This window comes from Arvicola amphibius, chromosome 2, assembly GCF_903992535.2.
Source record: "Arvicola amphibius chromosome 2, mArvAmp1.2, whole genome shotgun sequence".
NCBI classification, from domain to species: Eukaryota; Metazoa; Chordata; class Mammalia; order Rodentia; family Cricetidae; genus Arvicola; species Arvicola amphibius.
The window spans coordinates 189,375,487-189,396,322 of record NC_052048.2 but is presented as its reverse complement, the minus strand read 5'-3'; the positions used below and the strand labels follow the sequence as shown (position 1 = coordinate 189,396,322).

Below are 20,836 nucleotides of genomic sequence, written 5' to 3'. Positions count from 1 at the left end.
TTCCAGGCCAGGCTCTAAAAAAGCTGCAGAGAAACCCTGTCTCAAAAAACCAAAAAAAAAAAAAAAAAGAATGGGGAGGCTTTGTTTAAATAATGTTACCTAAGTCGGGTGATGGTATTGCACGCCTTTAATCTCAGCACGCTCAAGGCAGAGCAGGTGAATTTCTGTGAGTTCCAAGCCAGACTGGTCTACGGACTAAGATCCAGGACAACCAGAGCTACACAGAGAAACCCGGTCTCAACAAACCAAATGGGGTGGGGAAGAACATAAGGAGTAAAAGAATAAAAGAAATAAAGATAAATACTTGAGAGAAAGAAACGTACATAAAGATTAAAATAATTTTAAAAAAAAAGTCTGATGATACTGACTTATACAAGGGACAGTTATTTACCACAGAGGAAAATGACCTGGTGCAAACCCAGCTAGGTAGAGAATTTTCCAGTACTTCAAACTCAGCATCAATATGAGAGCCACTGTCCACCAAAACCTCCGCACATTACTTTCTCATCACTTCCTTGAAGATCTTTAAACTGCACTGTATAGATCGCATGTTATTGAGAGATAAAGAATAATATAATAATAATAATAATAATAATAATAATTAATATTCAAATGTAATTAACCAAGCCTAATTTTGGGTTTTCCCATAGTACTTAGCTCAAGCATATTTATTTTAACTTCTAACATTAATCTCTATATTCCTAAATTATAAGACCCAAGAAAGAAAGTCCCATGTCTCAGGCAGACAGATACAAAATGCCCTGCCTGTTTCCTGGCACACAGCAGCTCTTTCATAGTTGTTCATCTCAGGGGCAGAAGCGCCAGCACTGCTTCATGAAATGAAGAACACATGAGAGGATCCCGTGCAAGGCTGTGACCTAGACTTACAGGAAGCATGAATAACAACAGAACTGAGATGTAGGAAATGATGCTAAAAATCCCTAAAGCACCCCTATTCTCTCTGTATGTTTAATGGGAAGACGGGACCACTGCTGCCCCACATTGTAGGACCGGCCTGTCTGTCCTGTTCACTGTCGTTACTACTTCCCCCATGCCCATGCCTTTTATCCTGGCATTTATTTTCCTTTACTGTTTCTTTACTTCTACAATACTCTGTTCTTTTACCCCCACCCCTGTTATGGATTATCTTTCCTGCCACATTGATTGATTACTTGTTATGTAAGTGTTATTGTACAGAGTGATATCAATTAATGGTCAAATCGGGAGTGCTTTATACGTTAGCATGAGAAGCCAAGTCTCCCTTCCTCCCATAGCGTTTTTGCTGTTTGTTTGTTCATAGGCCTCAAACTCCCTTTGTAAGGCATATTGTTCTTGAACTCTGTTCCTCCTGAATCCAACTCCCACAAGGTAGGATTAGAGGAAAGTGCCACCATGCCAATCTCCCCTCACATCCCACCCCTTTGTCTCCATTTTCTCAGGGAACTCATTTCAATGTCTTTACAGCTTCCTCCCCTAACCACCTAGGTTAAAGAACCAGGCTATGTCCCAGCTCTAGTTTCAACCTTAGTCTAGGACATAGTGCTAGACTTAAAATGCTACCTCTACTTGCCTGCCTTTGAATATACTTCCTCCACTCCTGGTCAACCAGCCCAGCTGCTCCATGAGAGAAAACGTGACCTGGGTGAATGAGTTTATCTTGATGGGTCTCTCCAGTGACAAGCACATCCAAGCTGGACTCTTTGTCCTCTTTGGGGCCACATACCTGCTGACTCTGCTGGGCAACGGACTCATTGTCCTCCTGATTGCCCTGGACCCGCGACTCCACCTGCCCATGTATTTCTTCCTCTGCCACCTGTCTGTGGTGGACATCTGCTACACCTCCAGTGGGGTCCCCCAGATGCTGGCACACTTCCTCATGGAAAGGAAGACCATCTCTTTTGCCCTATGTGGGACTCAGCTTTTCTTTGCTCTGACTCTTGGGGGAACTGAGTTCCTGCTGCTGGCTGCCATGGCCTATGACCGCTATGTGGCTGTCTGTGATCCACTACGGTACACCGTGGTCATGAGTCCAAGGCTCTGCATGGTTCTGGCTGGTGTCTCTTGGCTTGTGGGTGTGGTTAATTCTGCTGTGGAGACAGTGGTCACCATGCGCCTTCCCACCTGTGGACACAATGTGCTCAACCATGTGGCCTGTGAGACACTGGCCCTCGTCAGGCTGGCCTGTGTGGACATCACCCTCAACCAGGTGGTGATACTGGCCTCTAGTGTGGTGGTGCTGCTGGTGCCCTGCTGCCTGGTCTCTCTGTCCTATGCCCAAATTGTGGCTGCCATCTTGAAGATCCGTTCCACCCAAGGACGCCGCAAAGCCTTTGGGACCTGTGCCTCCCACCTGACTGTGGTCTCCATGTCTTATGGGATGGCCCTCTTCACCTATATGCAGCCCCGCTCGACAGCCTCTGCTGAGCAGGACAAGGTGGTGGTGCTCTTCTATGCTGTGGTGACCCCCATGCTGAATCCTCTTATCTACAGTCTGAGGAACAAGGATGTGAATGCCGCTCTGAGTCGAGTTCTGATGAAGAACTTTGAGTCAAAGGATTGAATTAGGAGACAATTTTTCTAAAGGAAAGGGTGTCCTTCTGAAGAGTGTGGACAGGCTTACAAGTAGGTCATGTATGTGGCACACACGAATGCCTGTTATTGACTCTACTTTCCTAATCCTGGCCAGCATTGGATATGAACCACTCATGTGACCTCCCCTTAAGTGTGACTGTGTATGTTTGTAAGGGCATAGGTATATGATGCTTCTTTGAGGTAAAAGAAAACAGAATTTTGTCTTTAGTCCTTATTTTGACCCCTGTTTTGTTTCAAAGAAAATGAATCACCGCATCGTTAAGATGCAAATGCTGTGCGGAAAATTAAATGAAGTGTGTGTGTGTGTGTGTGTGTGTGTGTGTGTGTGTGTGTGTGTTTTCTTAATTGAAAGGAAGAGAGAAAACAACACAGCAGAATGGAAGGGTAGTTCAGACATCAGAGCAATGTCCACAACTTATCTTGCCAATACTCTAGTTCTGGGATGGCAAGATGTCTCTGTCGGTTAAGGAACTTGAACCCAAGTCTGATGGCCTGTGTTGGAACCCTAGGATGAAAGAAAAAGTCTCAGTCTCACAAGCTGTACTCTGACTTCCACAAATCTACCATGGCACACTCGTACCTGCCACAACACACATACACGATCAATTAATCAATAAACAACAAACAAACAGTATGAGTCTATTTCCTTCCTCAAGTCTATAAATATGTGTCTAACTTTTCTTCAGTCCATGAGAAAAGGAAACTATCAACGTACAAGCTTCAAACTTGTCTGTGATGCAGAATAAGCAGGCTCTAGTCAGAAGTACAAAAGCTGAGCTGAGGCTGGAAGTCAGTCAGAAAAGCACATGATGGGCAAGGATGAGAATCTGAGTTTGTTTGATGCCCATAACTGACATCAGATGAGGGCTGTGGTGCCTGGAGAGATGGCTCAGAAGTTAAAAACCACTTGCTCCTCTCACAGAGGACCTGGGTTTGCTTCCAAGCTCCCGAAGACAGCTAACAGCTCTCTGCAACTCCAATTCCACACACCCTCTTCCAGAATCTGTAGTTACCAGGCACCATGTGGTGATATACATACCTAAATGCAAAGCACCCATACACATAAAATAAAGAAAAAAGAAACGAAAACTTATTTTTAAAAAAACTTAAGAGATTGATGTGGTAGAATGCATCAACTGTAATTCAGTGGAGTGGCACAGAGAGTAAGATTCCTGGAACTCACAGGTCAAGTGATTGGTCACATAGGGAAGATACCCAAGGTTGTCCTTTGGCTTCCATACACTTGCACACATGTCCTTACACACTGTACATCCACATGCATGTGTGTTCATGCATGCACACACACAAACATATACAAAGGGAAGTGCATGAATCACATGACTCACACATGGTCCAGCCCATCTTATTAGGGTGGAGACTGCACACAAGACCTAAGGCTGGTGACAGTTATGAATTTCACAGCTCTGGACATGAGCACATTACACAAGCATCCTTTTTCTTCTTTCTCTTTCCAAAATTCAGTGAGGCAAATAGCAGGTCAGCCAGTCCCACATTAAGAACCACAGATAGATGTCTAACAATTGTGTCTAACTGCATCCTCTTACTAACCCCTGGGAATGCATTCATCACATACATGTGACCACAAGGCTATACTGCACATGCATAGTCAAAGTGAATCAAGTTATTCAGTAAGGAAAGAACTCTGTTTCTCCACTAGAAATAACTTAACAAACACCAAAAATAACTGAGTTCCAATCACCCAAGATGAGAAAGCAAGATAGTGATGATCTGATCTTAACCAATGTTTAAAACGACTTTTTCAAAACCATAATTAGATATCACTTAATAGATCTCGATCTTTCCAACATAACTAAATAAACACTACAGCATATTTTAGAACAATTCAGATTTTTAATGTCTGCATTGGAAACGGTTTGAGTAAAAGATCAGGGCAGAACTGAGCAGACACTAAGTTTCTAGTGAAGCTTTTTTGCTTCGTTGGCATTCAGCATCCCCACAATGTCATACAACCTCATGCCTTCCCAGCTTTGGACAGTTCTTACCAGCCCCACAACCAATCACCATTCCAACAAGGAAGCCACTCCTTCTCCCTGCTCCTAACAAGTATGATGATGCTTTCCAGCCACAGACTCATCAGCTTTGAGGGTTTCATATAAATGCGGTCCTAAAGGATGTATGCTATTGTGTCTGGGCTTCTCACTTAGTATAATGCCTTTTGTGTTCTATACCTGTAGAAATAAGAGTCATCTCACTCTTTTCTGACTGATTCAGAAACAAAATTTAGGGCTGGAAAAGATGGCTCGGCTGCTACAGGCAAAGGCTCATAACAAAAATGACAAAAATAAATCCATGTAATGTCAGCCATCAGATTCTTGACATGGGTCAAGAAAAGACAGCCAGTCTCTTTAACAAATGGTTGCTGGGGATATTAGATACAAGTGTAGAAACTGGAACTTGATTCTTATCACTTGCACACTGCAGCGTCAATTCAAAATGGATCAAAAACTGTAACGTAAGACCCAATTTATTTCAATTTCTCACACCAGGTCAGGGAAATAATTCTTTTATCCAGACTCCTGCCAAAATTCTCCGAGTATAAAATAAGCCATAGATCGCCTCATTAGCCTAGAAACTAGAAGGATAATTAAAAGTTGAGGCAAGAAGCTTTCATAATGTGGATCCCAGAGGGGACTTTAGAAAGAAAGGTGGGTGACAGAGATGGAACTGGAGGAAGAGTGTACAGGAATACACCAAGACAAAGTAATTGCTCTCTGGGGATACCTAAGCTCTGAAACTTATCGGCTCAGACCGACAAAGTAAAACCTCCATGCCTAAGAAGACAAATGGCAAGTGATTCAAGGACTTCCTAAGAGATGAATCACATGTCCAGCCAAAATGAGCGGTGCACACCATGTGAGCACCAGCTTCAGTGGCCAGCCCAAAGGGAGCGTTCAGAGGAGGTGGTGAGATGAAGGAGCCCAAACCTTTGGGAGCTTCCAGGACTGCTTTTCTAACCTCTAAGGTACTTTTTTTTTTTTTACTGGCTGCAGCTGGACATTTTAAAAATAGTGATTTAGATTATGTAAGTCATTGGACAGAGTTTTCCTTCCCAATCAGTCATCCAATACACAATATAACTGAAATGTTCTAAATATATAGATAAACACTCCTGGCACAAAGTATTAGAGCTCAATGGCTATTCTCTTGGCCTTGAAACATCTGTACTCTTGGAGTAAGAAGGAGTGGACGAGGGAAAGGGTTTGAAAATGACCCAAAGGATGGTATGGAACCTCTCTTTTCTAAAAGGTGAGATAGTAAATATTCTCAACTGTCCAGTACCAATAGCATAATTTTTAAGGAACTAAAGTAGGTTTGATCTTCATCCAGCTAGAAAAAAAAATTGAAACAAAAAAAAAATTTGTAAGTATCACGCTGTAAGAATGATGAGAGATGGACTTTGGAAAGAGGCTCATATATCAGAGGACAACAAGTGTTTTATCCTTGGACCAACTAGCTCTTCCCAGTTCTAATGATTTGCCCTCTTATCCTTATTTCTTTAGTCTTTGGTCTTTAAGACAAGAAATTTCACTTATCGAACTCAACTCAAAAACAGTTATATGTGTGACCTGAATCCTAAAACAGGAATCTTAGTGGCCCCTCTTTTTAAATTTATTTTAAATTCATTATTTATTATATATATGGCATGCGAGTGGAAGTCAGAGGACAACTTGTATAGGAGGTGGTTCTCTCGTCTATCTGTGTGGATTCCAGCTGTGGAACTTGATGGCAGGCTTCTTCATTCATATTGATCTGTCTGTCGCCCCTGGCCCCTACTTCTTGCTAACAATTTTACTATGTATATATAGAGCTATGAAAGATCAGAGAATTGTTTTCCTAATATGCTGCTTTAAAATCCCATAAAGATTTTTAACATTAAATTTTTATCACATTAAAAATTTGTCACAAACCTCTCTAACTAGATGGAATTTTAATGTTTCTCAAATCTAATGTGCTAAACTGAACAGGTGAAAAATAATCTGTGCTACAGAACTAGTGCAACTTAGCCGCTAATAGAAAGATGAAATTCTGTGCAGGCAGAAAGTCAGGTCCCATGTCCTACCATTCTTGCCATCACTTCCAGGTACTGAGGCGATGTTGGACTTCCTCTGAGGAGGGCATGGTGATGCAATCTCTCCTTCTTCCTTGCAAGACTAAGTCTCTGGGGACTAAGTCACCTGTTGAGCCTTATATTCTCTGCTCCTGTCACAGGACGGGTCCTTGCCAGGCACAGCATATGTTTATCACATTCAGAAAGGTGAAATGAAATTTCCTCATTATCCGAAGAAGCTGAGAACAAGACTATATATTAAGAAAAAGTTGGTCCTTTTATAAAACCAACATCAAAATATTACTAGAACAAATAGATGGTGAGTTCATTCTTCATATAACAGTCGTATGGACACTGATTCTACATAGATTCTGCCTTGATCCCTGAAATGTCTTCAAACATGGCTTTTGCAATTAAATTTGGTCATTAGAAGTTATTGTGAATGACCTTGTGTCCCTCCCCCATTCTGTTAACGTTCTGATCTCCTGGACTTCCTACTGCCACTTGTCCTCATGCTCCTAGATAGAAAAGTGATATAGACTTTCTGAGTGCAGGAACAGTGTCCGGTAGGGAGTTACTGAATATTTTCCCAAGATGCATTCATGTTTACTGGTTCATCTGACCTCATTTGTCATACTCTGCAGAAAGCTTTATTTATTTCTTGTTGCTCCGTGTTTCCGATGAAGAAAATAAAGATAGGGAAGTCAAGAAGCCTGAAACAGGGCAGCCTCCTTAAACAGACAAGCTGGACCTCAGATCCCCTGATGGCACAGACCATTGCCTGCTCTACAAGGCAATATACCATTCTAGATCTGCCATCTATGGCCGTCAAGTATACTTATCCTTAGACTATATCTGTCAACAACCACTTCTTCACTTATAAGTTAGGAAACACCTGAGATCATAACTACAGCTTCAGACTGATCCCGAGGTGAATCTGAGACTTGAGCAGGTGACCTCAGATGGCCCCCTGGGTTCTTTAGATATAAAACAAGAGGAGGAGATAAGACTTTCATGTTTACTTCTATTTCTAGCAGGATTGACCACAATCTGGATGGGATCTGGATCGTTCACACTAGATGAGGATTCTGTCTATAGCAACAAGTGATCTGGGAATGGTAACAAGTCCAAACTGAACCACTTCCTCTGCTGACTCAGTGGATGGGCTCTGGACTGTTCCAGTGCTCTGAACCCCATCCAGCACCTCCTAATCTCAACCCTACCCACTAACCTTCACTAGGTACCTAAAGTCACTTTCTTTTTTATTTTTTAAAAAGAAAACAAGCTATCTTTTTTTCATTATAAATACCAATTCAAGTTCCCACTCCCTCTCCTCCTCCCATTCCCTCAATATACCCTCCCATCCCACTCCCATCCACTCCTCGGAGAGAGAAAAGGCACATTGCTTTGGGAAAGGTCCAAGGCCCTCACTACTATAGCCAGGCTGAGCAAGGTATCCATCTAAATAGAATAAGTTCCCAAAAAGCAGTAGGGATAAATCCTGGTGACATTGCCAGTGGCCCCTCAGTCTGCCCCAGACATACAACTGTCAATCACAATTCGAGGGACTAGTTTGGTCCTATGCTTGTTTCTTCCCAGTCTGGCTGGAGTTCATGAGCTCTTGTTAGCTCAGGTAGACTATTTTAGTGGGTACACCCATCATGGTCTTGACCTCTTTGCTCATATTCTCATTCCTCCTACTCTTCAACAGGGCTTTGCAAATTCAGTCCAGTGATCCGATGTGGGTCTCTGCCTCTGTTTCCATCAGTTGCTGGATAAAGGATCTATGGTGATATTTAAGATATTCATCAGTCTAACTACAGAGCAAATCAAGATCAGGCCCCCTCTCCTCTATTGCTTAGGGTCTTAGCTGAGGTCATCCTTGTGAGTTTCTGGGAATTTTTCTAGAGACAGGTTTCTTGTTAACCCTATAACAGCTCCCTCAATCAAGATATCTCTTTCCTTGCTCTCATCTCTGTCCTTTCTCCTTCTTGATTAACCCATTCCCTCAAATTTTCTTCAACCCTCCCCTTCTCCACTACTCTTCCCCTTCCAGCACACAGCAGATTCCCATCTCAAAGAGAGTCCCTCCTTGGGGATGATGAGTGCAGTGAGGAGGATTTGAGAGGATTATCTTCTACACCATCACCCTCCCTTCTCCCCTCACCCCTATGCTCCCAATTTTGTCAGGCAATCTTGTCTGTTTAGACCTAAAGTCACTTTCTACCTGTCATGGTTGCCACAGTGATATCTTCTTGTCAGTATCAGAGCCAAAGGGAAGCCAGAGCTGCCTGTACTATACAGCAACTCTCTACTCTCCCTTGTAATAATTTAGGTAGGCATCTACCCTCTGTTTCCAGCCAGGGGAAATAAGAACAGAATTATGCTTTTAAGAACTCTCATAATTGGTGATGTGGCTCCATTGTACCTTAGGATAATATACAGTATTTACATTGCTTGGCTGTATATGCACAGACTGGTTCATTGACTTCCAGAGAGTGCACAAAGGTCCATTTCTTTGATTTCTGACTTGATTCTGTGTACCCACTGATTTCCAAAGAACAGAGTCTTAATCTTAAAAGGAAAGATTTCCCAAAGACTGGCTGAGAGCATAGAGCCTGGTATGTTCAACACATTTTCCAATAAATGAGTTATTTTCCTGTTAAATACTTTGAGGAAAAGAAGCATACCTAGAGATTATACTGCCAGTAAGAAATCTAAGGGAATTTAATTGGATTTTCCCAAGACCCAGTGAGTCACCATGATGGACAGATGACGATCTAGTGCAAACGCAGATGAGGAAGGAGAACTTACAACAGTGAAAGGCCTGAGAGTTTTCTCATCATTTCCCGCGTAGTGTCAGTGTGTCTGCTGCCACGGCTCACCAGAAGCTCTGGGCACACTACCCTTCCATTGCCTTCTTAAACAGCTAAATAAATGCTCAACACTTCCCAGACTAGTTACGTGTAATCACCACCTAAGGAATATCCACAATGATAATTTAATTATGAAGGCTGAAATTTAATTATCGAGGCACTGACCTTGTTCCTTTCACAATGCTTAACACAATTAAATTAATTTTGTAATTTTTTAAATTAATCTCTGTGTCTCTGGTTAAATTATGAGAGCCAAGAGAGCAGGACTTGTGAGTCTGTCTTTTTTTTTTCTCTCTCACAGACAGGAACAAGAAGAAAGAAAACCCACACCATTTCCAGCACACAGCAGATTCCCATCTCAAAGAGAGTCCCTCCTTGGGGATGATGGGTGCAGTGAGGAGGATGTGAGAGGATTCTCTTCCACACCATCATTTAGACTGGAACTTCTTGGGAACAGGAAGTACAACTGAATGGATGCTTACAAAATGGCATTCGGGAGTGCTCAAGCATCCCTTCCATACCCAGTGGTACCGGTAAGACTTGCGCAGCTACTGTCTGACACTGAAGAATCTACCTTTCTTTGTTGCTCCCCATTTTCATTAAAAACCTTTTGTACTCTTACCTCTTCCTTCCCGAGGTTTTTCTTTTACCTTCATGTTTAATCTTGTGTTACTCTCTCCTCTTTTCCACCAGCCATTGTATTTGCTCCCTTTCCTTCTACACTGACAGAGTCCCCCCCACCACGTTGTTTCAATTTGTAGAGTGCTGGACTTAGAAGGGTGATTGAAATGGGATTGGCTCCTCAGAACCACATACACTTGGGTCAGCAGCCATGACTTCCTTCCTCCTCTGTCTAGACTACATTCTGCCCTACTCACCTAAATTAAAGAACCAAGCTATGTCCCAGGTCCAGCTCCAATCACCAATCACAACCTAGGACTCAGTGCAAGACCTATGGTGGCACCTGTACTTGCCCTCCCTGTCTTGTCTGACCCAGCTGCTCCATGTGGAGAGAAAACGTGACCTGGGTGAATGAGTTTATCCTGATGGGTCTCTCCAGTGACAAGCACATCCAAGCTGGACTCTTTGTCCTCTTTGGGGCCACATACCTGCTAACTCTGCTGGGCAACGGACTCATTGTCCTCCTGATTGCACTGGACCCGCGACTCCACATGCCCATGTATTTCTTCCTCTGCCACCTGTCAGTGGTGGACATCTGCTACACCTCCAGTGGGGTCCCCCAGATGCTGGCACACTTCCTCATGGAAAGGAAGACCATCTCTTTTGCCCTATGTGGGATCCAGCATTTCTTTGCTCTGGCCCTAGGAGGGACTGAGTTCCTGCTGCTGGCTGCCATGGCCTATGACCGCTATGTGGCTGTCTGTGATCCACTACGGTACACCGTGGTCATGAGTCCAAGGCTCTGCATGGTTCTGGCTGGTGTCTCTTGGCTTGTGGGTGTGGTTAATTCTGCTGTGGAGACAGTGGTCACCATGCGCCTTCCCACCTGTGGACACAATGTGCTCAACCATGTGGCCTGTGAGACACTGGCCCTCGTCAGGCTGGCCTGTGTGGACATCACCCTCAACCAGGTGGTGATACTGGCCTCTAGTGTGGTGGTGCTGCTGGTGCCCTGCTGCCTGGTCTCTCTGTCCTATGCCCACATTGTAGCTGCCATCTTGAAGATCCGTTCCACCCAAGGACGCAACAAAGCCTTTGGGACCTGTGCCTCCCACCTGACTGTGGTCTCCATGTCTTATGGGATGGCCCTCTTCACACACATGGAGCCCACTTCCACAGCTTCTGCTGAGCAGGACAAGTTGGTAGTGGTATTCTATGCTGTGGTGACCCCCATGCTGAATCCTCTTATCTACAGTCTGAGGAACAAGGATGTGAAGGCTGCTCTGAGTCAAGTTCTGATGAAAAACTTTAAGTCAAAGCATTAGAAACCAGTTCTGTAAAGAGGCCATCTCTCTTCATAGCAGGAGTTGGGGTATATAACTTTCAAGGTATGCATGTGTTTGTGCACCTAAAAGTCTGTGTACATGCACATGCGAACACACACATGAGACTGTGATGTGTGTGTGTGTGTGTGTGTGTGTGTGTGTGTGTGTGTGTGTGTGTGCGTGCACGTATGTGTGATTCTTTGAGTTAAAACAGAACTAAGATTTTTAACTCTGGGTTCTAGCCTTTTTGGTCCCTTCCTTATCTCAAAGAAAGTGAATTACACAAAATTAAAATGATCCAACCTACAAAAAAATAGATGAAATATATTTATTTTCTTAAATGAAAGAAAAGAGAAATGACACAGTAGATAAAGTGATTAGAAAGGATTACTCTCATCAAACATGCATACTATTTAAGCCAAGATCCTTTTCAGAGCTAGAATCTCCAAATATATAGAAATCAGGCAGAAAGGAAGAAGAAATAAATGGTAAATTGCACAATTTTCTGGGCTTATTGATCAAATTGTCCTTAGGACAGAGAATAATTGTCATATGATTCCCACTTGGTGCAGCCCATCTTACAAGGGTGTCGAGCTCACACAGATCGGAAGCCAAAGTTATAATCATGATCTCCACAGGGCTAGTGAGCAAGCTTTGGTCACATGCAAGTCCCAAGGGCTTCACTTGCCTTCTTTCCACTTCCAGCTTGCAGAGAAGGCAGGTGGCAGGCCAGCAGGACACCAAATCTGGGCCTCAAACTCATGTTCTCTATACAAGAAACACATTCAACTCATGAAAAGTCAGGGATGTATTCAAAAGTTGTGCTTGGTTATAAGGACACACCATGCATGACCAGAGGTGAGCCACAGTATGACTCAAGGAAAGAATCTTTTCCTCATTAGAAATAATCTGACTCACCCGTCTAACACATGCCCAGGGTTTGGGAGCATCTTCTAAACATCCTGAAGAATAGAACAAAGCAGTGGTAACTGGATGTTGTCAAATGTTTAAAACAATCTTTTGATGTATATTAAATACCTCTCATCCAGGAGCTGGAGAGACAGCTCAGTAGTGAAGGGCACTTGCTCTTACCAAGGAGCTGGGTTCCATTACCAGCACACATACCAGCTCTCTACAATCTGCAACTCCAGTCCCTTGGGATCTGACATCATCTTCTGATCTCTGCTGACACTGCACACATGTGGTGCACAGACACCTATGCAGGCAAAACACCCCCATGCATTTTATTTCTTTTAAAAGGAGAAGAGAAAGGCAATTTTTTTAATTCTGAATATTAGATATCGCAAGTTTGTCATATCAACAAAACAAAGAAACCACAAAATAAGCAAGGCAAGTTTTATTACACACACTAGAAATAGCTCACTGACTCCAGACTGACAATGGAGGAACCTGCATAGGCCCAAACTAGGCCTTCTGAACAATTGTGTGGCTGGGGCAGTCTGTAGGACCACTGACAGTGGGACTAGGATTTATCCCCTAGTGCTTGAACTGGCTTTTTGGAATCCTTTCTCTTTGGAGAAATATCTTGCTCAGTCTATATATAGTGGGAAGGGCTTTGATTCTGTCTCAAAGTGATGTGTCAGACTTTGTTGACTTCCTGTGGGAAGCCTTACCCTCTCTGAGGAGTGGATGAGGAGGGGATGGGGGGAAAGTGGGGAGAGTAGGAGGAGGGAAGGGAGAGAGAGAACTGGGATTGGTATGCAAAATGAGAAAAGACTGTTTAAAAAATAAACAAGAGGAAATAAAAAACATTCTTTAAATTAAAGAGAAGAGAAACATCATGAATCTCTAGTAAAATCTTAAATAAAGATTAAATTCACCTAACACCGTTCTTGTATGTTTCCATTTAATTCCTTAGAGTTTGGTATAATCACAAAATCTTGCATCACCAAATCTAACTTCGGGATGTTTTCGTCAGTTTCCAAACAAGCATCCTCTTTCCCTGAAGAAGCCACTCACTCCCCCAGCTCCCAACAACAACTGCCACGCTTTCTGTCTACCTATGGATTTGCCTGTTCTGAAAGTATAAGTTTCATATAAGTAGACCTATAAAATACTTGGTCTTTCTCACTTAACGTGGTGTTTTTTTAACTTGGTCCTTGTAATTTGTGGCCAGGCTTCACTCCTTTATGTGGCTGAGCCATACTCAGCTGTGTGTATATACGACCACATTTGGGTATCCAGTTGCCATATAATATTATGGACATCTGTATTTTCATCTTTTGATCACTGTGCCCCGTGCTGCTATGAATCATCATACATAAATTACGGTTGGAATTCAAATTTTTTTCATTATTTTCAGTGAGATACCCAGAAGTGGTGTTTCTGTTTGACTTTGAGAAAAAGAAAAATTGTCAATTTCTAAAAATGGGCTCTCGTTTATTCCAAATTATCCCTCAACACATTCAACTCTTTTCTGATGGTAGCCATTCTTAGAGGTCATGGACAGTTGTAAACCACTGTATGAGTGCTGGGAACCAGACGTAGATCCTCTTCAGTAGCAACAAATACTCTGAACCTCTAGCTATCTCTCTAGACTCAAAGCACTCATTTTTAAGTCATAAATAAATGTGCTTATTTATAATTTTTACTTCTCTTGTCACACCATAGTTCTACTTTGTGTACCTTGATAACTAGTGAAGTTAACATCTATTTGTGTGCTTATTATCCAGTTGTTTAATTTACTTCAGAATTGGTAACTTTTGTTTCTAGACTCTTCTACCATTCTTTCTCTCTCAGTATTGCAGACAAGTTTCCGTTTACTATGCCCACTACATTCCTGTCTCCAAAGCAAAACCTCCATGTTTATGCATTTTTTTCAAAGTCTGAAATTTTTATTATTTGTTTAGTTCTTTGAGAATTTTGACCATAGTTAATAATGAGCTGTATATCACAAAACTATTAAAATAATTTAACACTTTACTATCAAACATGTTGGTGAAGTAATAGAAATGTTAATTAACATGGTTGAATATTTCTATAACATATACACAGATCAGAACACCAATTTTTAAATTTCTTTAGTTTTATTTTCTTTTTGCTTTTCCCATGTGTATCTATGTACACCAGGCATATATCTGGTTCTCAACCTTCCTAATGCTGTGACCATTTAATAAAGTTCTGCTGTGGGAGCTCCTTCTACTTCTTCAGCCAATAATCTTTAAGATATTAGTCCATTTGGGTGAGGTCTATTATACTACAAATGCAGCTGTAAAGCCTGAACTTCTTCTCTTGCTTCTGGTTCTTCTGGTTGCTAGACTCTTGCTGTTCCCTGTTCATACAGAGTATTGTGATCTAGGACAGTGATCTGTAAGTCTCCCCTAAATAAATAACCCTTTATTATATGTAATTCTGAACTAGTGTGGGATTATTTTGTATCTTAACTATCATCTGGCACCCAACATGGGGTGCCATTTGTTGACTGAGTTTTTCTGTCCTCCCTGGTTCCTTGTGGTTTAATGGACCAAGACCCCCTGCCAATGGTCACCATAAACACTCCCAAAAATACTTCACCCAACAAAAAGTAGGAAGCAGTTTAGAGAGAACTACACCCAAATTCCCAAATACTGTTTATAAATGTTTGTTTACATTTAAAGGGGGATATGACATAGAGATGAATACTTTGCATTGGCATGGCTCTTGGTTTATTGACATAAATTTAAAGTTAATTTTGTTATATGTATATTTCTGCTCTTAAGGTATTGTGTTTGTACAGCTCATTTAAAAGTGTAATGTATAATTTAGAAATATACATTAATAGATAATTATAATAGTCAAGCATGTAGTTATGTTAGGTTTTTTAGATATACAGAGATATATTTCAGACAGATATGTATTCTTCAACCACTTCAAAGACTACAGAATATGGCATTTAAAATGTTTTAAGAAGTTAGGACTTTTCATGTCATGAGACACATTTGCTTCTGGCAGCACCAATTACTTCAAGAGGAAGATGGGCATCAAAGAGGCTCCTTATAGAGTTTGCTAGCCATTTGGGCAAGAAAATGCTCTTGCCTGGACTGCTTGATGTTATGCTGTATGAACCAAACTTTCAGGATCCACAAAAAAAATGACTGCTGAAGCTGCTTAAAGAAGGTGAGACAGTCCTTCAGGGTTCCTGTTTCATGAAAGAGTCTGCCAGCCATTCTGTAGGACACAGAAGAAAGTGACTAGCAAATTGCCAATATAGGTGGAACTATCTTTGAAATTTCCTGCTTTGTGGAAAACTCTGCCAGATACTATGTGCCTGTAGGCTGAAGATGGATGCTCCAATGTTACCGAAGAACTTTTGGTGACTGTCCAGGCAGCAAGATGTCTCTGTCATTTCTAGAGTTTTAGAAGTTGCTTACAATGAACTTATTGTTTGCTTAGGCAATATCATATTTTTTCTGGAGTCTTTGATGGAGTTGAAGAATTGATAGTTATAGTTTTCCTTAGTTATGATAAAAGATAAAGTAGATATAAACATTGTAACTGTAATTCTTACTTGATACCTGTTTTGTTATATGTAATTTTACTATGCTAAAGTTAAAACCTTCCTTTTTATTGAAACAGAAAAGGGGAGATAATGTGGGATTCCCCTCTGTATTCTGTGAGTACCATTGGTTAATAAAGAAACTATCATGAGCCTGTGATAGGGTAGAATAGAGCTAGCTGGGGAAAACTAAACTGAATGCTGGAAGAAAGGAGGCAGAGGCAGAGAGAAGCCATGGAACCACCACCGGAGACAAATGCACCAGAACTTTGTTGGTAGGGCATGACCTCGTGGTGATGCACAGATTAATGGAGATTGGTTAAATTAAGATGTAAGAGTTAGCAAATAAGAAGTTAGAGCTACTGGGCCAAACAGTGATTTAAATAATATAGTTTCTGTGTGATTATTTCGGGAGTCTGGGTGGCCAGGAAATGAACAAGTAGCCTTCCTACTACACAGTTCCTCATGTTGTGGTGACCTCCAACCATAAAATTATTTTGTTGCTACTTCATAACTGTAATTTTGCTACTGTTATGAATTGTAAAGTAAATATCTGAAATGAAGGATATCAGACATGTGACTTCTGTCGTGTTAAGTGTCATTTGACCCCAAAGGAGTAGTAACCCACTAGTTGAGAACCAAGTCTTGTGCCCTTGGAGGTCAGAAGAGGGTATCAAATCTCCTGGAACAGAAGGTATGGACAGTTATAAGACACTATGTAGGTTCTAGGAACCAAGCCCAAGTCCTTTGCAATAGTAACAGATACTCTTAAACCCTGAGTCATCTCTCTAGCCCCAAAGCACTAATTTTACCTCATAAATAAATAAACACATACATACAAATACATACATACATAATTTTACTTCTGAAATAAAATGAAAAAAATGACACAAGTTTCATAAAGAATAGTGGGTTGAAAACTCACAATTTTGGATGGTGATGGCACACTCCTTTCATCCCAGCACTTGGCAGGCAGAGGCAGGTGGATGTCTGTGAGTTTGAGGTCAGTCTGGTCTACAAATTAAGTTCAAGGACAGTCAGGGATATTAGCAGAGAAACTCAGTCTCAAAAATTGGGAAGAAAGAAAGGAAGAAAGAAGGAAGGAAGGAAGGAAGGAAGGAGAGGAGAGAGAGAGAGAGAGAGAGAGAGAGGAGAGAGAGAGAGAGAGAGAGAGAAAAGAAAAAAGAAAGAAGGAAAACTTACAATTTCCAATTTATTAAAATGGAAACAAAATATTTTAGCTTTATTTTCAAAAATAAGTACTTGTGAGGGGGGCAGCACACTTCCACATGAGTGCAATGCCCAAATAGGCCAGAAGAGGGATTCGGATTCCCTGGAACAGGAGTCACAGACTTGTGAGCCACCCAATACTAGCGCTGCAAAAAGAACTCATGTTCTCTGCAAGAGCAGCAAGCACATTTAACCACTGAGCCAGCTCTCCAGTCTCAGGTAACACTTACTAAGCAGAGAAAAAATTATGAACACACAAACATAGAAATTGGTGAAGTAAAAAATTTTAAATGTCAGCTTATTTCATATTATTTATTATATGAAAAAAATGTTTAATTTCAAATCTATGAATTACAAATTTAAACAATAAATTACTTTAAGCTATTTGTCAAAGAAAGTGTTAACTTTGAGTACGTGAATAATATTCATCTAAAGGATTTTTTAAAGCACCTGTGTTCTACCCTTCGATTTACAAATGACATAATCCCCCTGCATGATTTGAATCTTATCCCTAATAGAAGATATACATTAGTCCCACGAAAGTGTTTTGATGCTTATAGTATCATCCGACAATGCATTGCCACATCCTTTCACTCAAAATCCAAGTAATCTGCAAAATTCCAGGGCTCTAGCCAGTTAAGGGGCATACCAGTTTTTCTACTTCCTCAAGCCGACTTCTGAGCCTGCCAAGACATTGATCTTCAAACATCACAGAGGCTATTAGAGAAAGCAACTCTCACGAGCGAATTAAACACTGAAGACCAAGAGAGATGGGATAACTCTGTGCATTGAGCTACAATGAGAAAGGGGCATGGTGCCCATAGATAGGGAAAGATGCGCTGAGTCTAGTAGTTCTGTCTCCAGAACCTGCACACCCATCCCTTCTCTAGTCTGCCTATGAACATGGAAGGTCATTTTTTTCACTGAAAATCAATTTCTTTTTCCTCATGAAATATATATAATTAGATAGATAGATGATAGATGATAGATAGATAGATAGATAGATAGATAATGATGATGATGATGATGAAGAAGAAGAAGAAGAAAAAGAAGAAGAAGAAGAAGAAGAAGAAGAAGAAGAAGAAGAAGATAGATAGATAGATAGATAGATAGATAGATAGATAGATAGATAGATAGATAAAGATAGATAGATGATAGATAGATAGATAGATAGATATAGATAGATAGATGATAGATAGATAGATAGATAGATAGATGAGAGAGAGATAGAGAGAGAGTGATAGATAGATAGATAGATAGATAGATAGATAGATAGATAGATAGATAGATAGATAGATGATAGATATAGATAGATGATAGAGATAGGTGATAGATAGATAGATAGATAGATGAGAGAGAGAGATAGAGAGAGAGAGATAGATAGAGAGAGAGATAGAGAGAGAGAGTAATAGATAGAGAGAGAGAGAGAGAGAAAGAGAGATTAGAGTTTCCTTTTTCTCCACTTCTAGTTTCTCTCCACCTCTCCTCCACCCAGATCCACTCCTTTTCTATTTCTCACTTAAAAAAAAAACAAGAACAAACAAAATACAGGTGTCTACAGGATAATAATATAATAAGATAAAACTTACACAACAGAGTTGAACAAAATTAGCAAAGAGAAGTAAAGAAGCCCAAGAAAAGACACAAGAATCAGATACCCATTCATTCACACACTCAGGCATACCATTATCTCATGACCTACATTAGGTTAACTTTGGCGCTTCTTCTTTACTAAAAAGATAAGATTATAACAATAAATAAAACTGCAGAACTGAAGGGCAAGGAGAGTTATATTGAGTTTTAGATCCTAACACAGGTGAGGAACGTGTAGACATTGGGAGTTCATTCATAAGAAAGAGGTTCTCAAACCCAGAACATGTAAAAAGAATATGGACAACCCTGAAGAAATGATTGCTCTAATTATGAGAACTCTGCATGTGTTGTTACCACTCATGATCTGGCAGTTATAACAAGGTAGTCAAGAATAGGATGGGATGGAATTGGATGGGAGTGGAGCTGAAATACTATTTACAGAACAGGTGGGCAAATCATCCCTCCATCCATAGCCACCAGAGTCATGATTTGAAGTTGTAGTCTGGAAAAATAGTTGGTTTTCTCAGGCAGAGAAGATAGAGCTTCTAGAAAGTACTAGGAGATCATGTTTATGTGTTTTCTCTGGGTGATTGTTTCTTATGCAGTTTGAAGAGAAAAGTTTTCAATGCCTTTGTTGCCCACTCCAAAGTGTAAATTGTCACATGATTCAGTCTATCCCCAGTCTGAATCCCAAGACTACCCACAAAGGACAAAAGTTCACACACTGCAGAGTAAACCAATACCGTATCACCACATGAACACCACATGCATGCATGCATACATACATATGTACACACATACATATATACTTAGGGTCTATGACTGAGAGTCATATGACATTAACAAGATAGCTGAGTACTAAACTGAAAGTGTCATATTTAATTATAGAATAATACATTAGAAATCACATGCCTTTTGGCCTTCTGCCTCACGTATGAAGATAAAGAGTAAAGTGATCCACAATTATCCAGATATCACAAATGTGTACAAATCACAGAAGTATGTTTCTGTGAGAAGGAAAAATGGGAGGATTGTTATTACTATTGAGACCTCCTATCAGGAGGCAGCATTCAGACTATGGCATTAGGAAAAGAACTAAAATGAACCTGGAAGGCTGGCTCAGATAACAGAATAGATGCTGGAGTTTGAGAATAGTCAAGAGAGGAACGGAGTTTCGGGAAGGAATAAGCAACATAGAGAAAGGGTTCTGGAAATCAGGACTCAAGTCTTTGACTAAACATTGGTTTGATTTATTGAGGCGTGAACGCACACAAGACTGGGGATAAAAGACTTGTGATGAAAGAAGAACTACAGACATATAAAACGTGCAGCCTCCACACCCCACAGAAAGAAAAGGTGCATGTCAGCACTCTTCAGCCTGAGTGAGGAAGCATTATTGACAATAAAGAACACACCACAAGAATGGGAAAAAGCTAACTCATAGAAGTTGAGAGAGTTATCTCTAAAATGGCAACTATCTTTCATTAGTTAAAAAACATTAAAAAAAAAAAGCTGAACTAGTTTGTGAGTAACTGACTGCCAGAAAAAAAGAATATTGTAAAAGAATACATCAAAAACAGCTATGAAATTCCTTTAAATCCTTAATATTAGCATTCAATAAAACTTTACCAGAACTTTGACTTCAAATAAAAGGAAAATATGATCTAACCTGGAATAATTCAATCAACCAACACAGATGTAGAAACAGAAAAAAACTCAATGGAACTTTAGAATAAAAGATAAAATATCCAAAGCTAAAATTTCACTAGACTGAGTGGATAGCATGTAAGCTCTGCTCAGTAGAACAGTAAACTTGACCTTCTTGAATGTGTAAGATGCGTAACAAAAGCTCAGGATGACAGAAAAGCAAACAAAATTACAAGAAAATATTGAACACTAAGTCAACAGTTGATTCTTAATAAATGAACAAGACAACAGAAAGTCGGTCAGGACACAGATGTGGAAGATGGAAACAACACTGTCAGACAGCATCTCTGAGTGACCCTTGAGGAAA

At 40.7% G+C, this 20,836-nt stretch overlaps 2 protein-coding genes across 2 annotated transcripts; both read left to right on the top strand.

The window, feature by feature from the left end:
• The first annotated feature begins 1,621 nt into the window (after positions 1-1,621).
• Positions 1,622-2,560, top strand: LOC119808168 (olfactory receptor-like protein OLF3). Its single transcript, XM_038320551.1, has one exon. It carries the CDS (start codon positions 1,622-1,624, stop codon positions 2,558-2,560), a length of 939 nt encoding a protein of 312 aa, XP_038176479.1.
• Positions 2,561-10,562: 8,002 nt separating this feature from the next.
• On the top strand, positions 10,563-11,504 carry LOC119808165 (olfactory receptor-like protein OLF3). Its single transcript, XM_038320548.1, has one exon. It carries the CDS (start codon positions 10,563-10,565, stop codon positions 11,502-11,504), a length of 942 nt encoding a protein of 313 aa, XP_038176476.1.
• Positions 11,505-20,836: the final 9,332 nt, after the last annotated feature.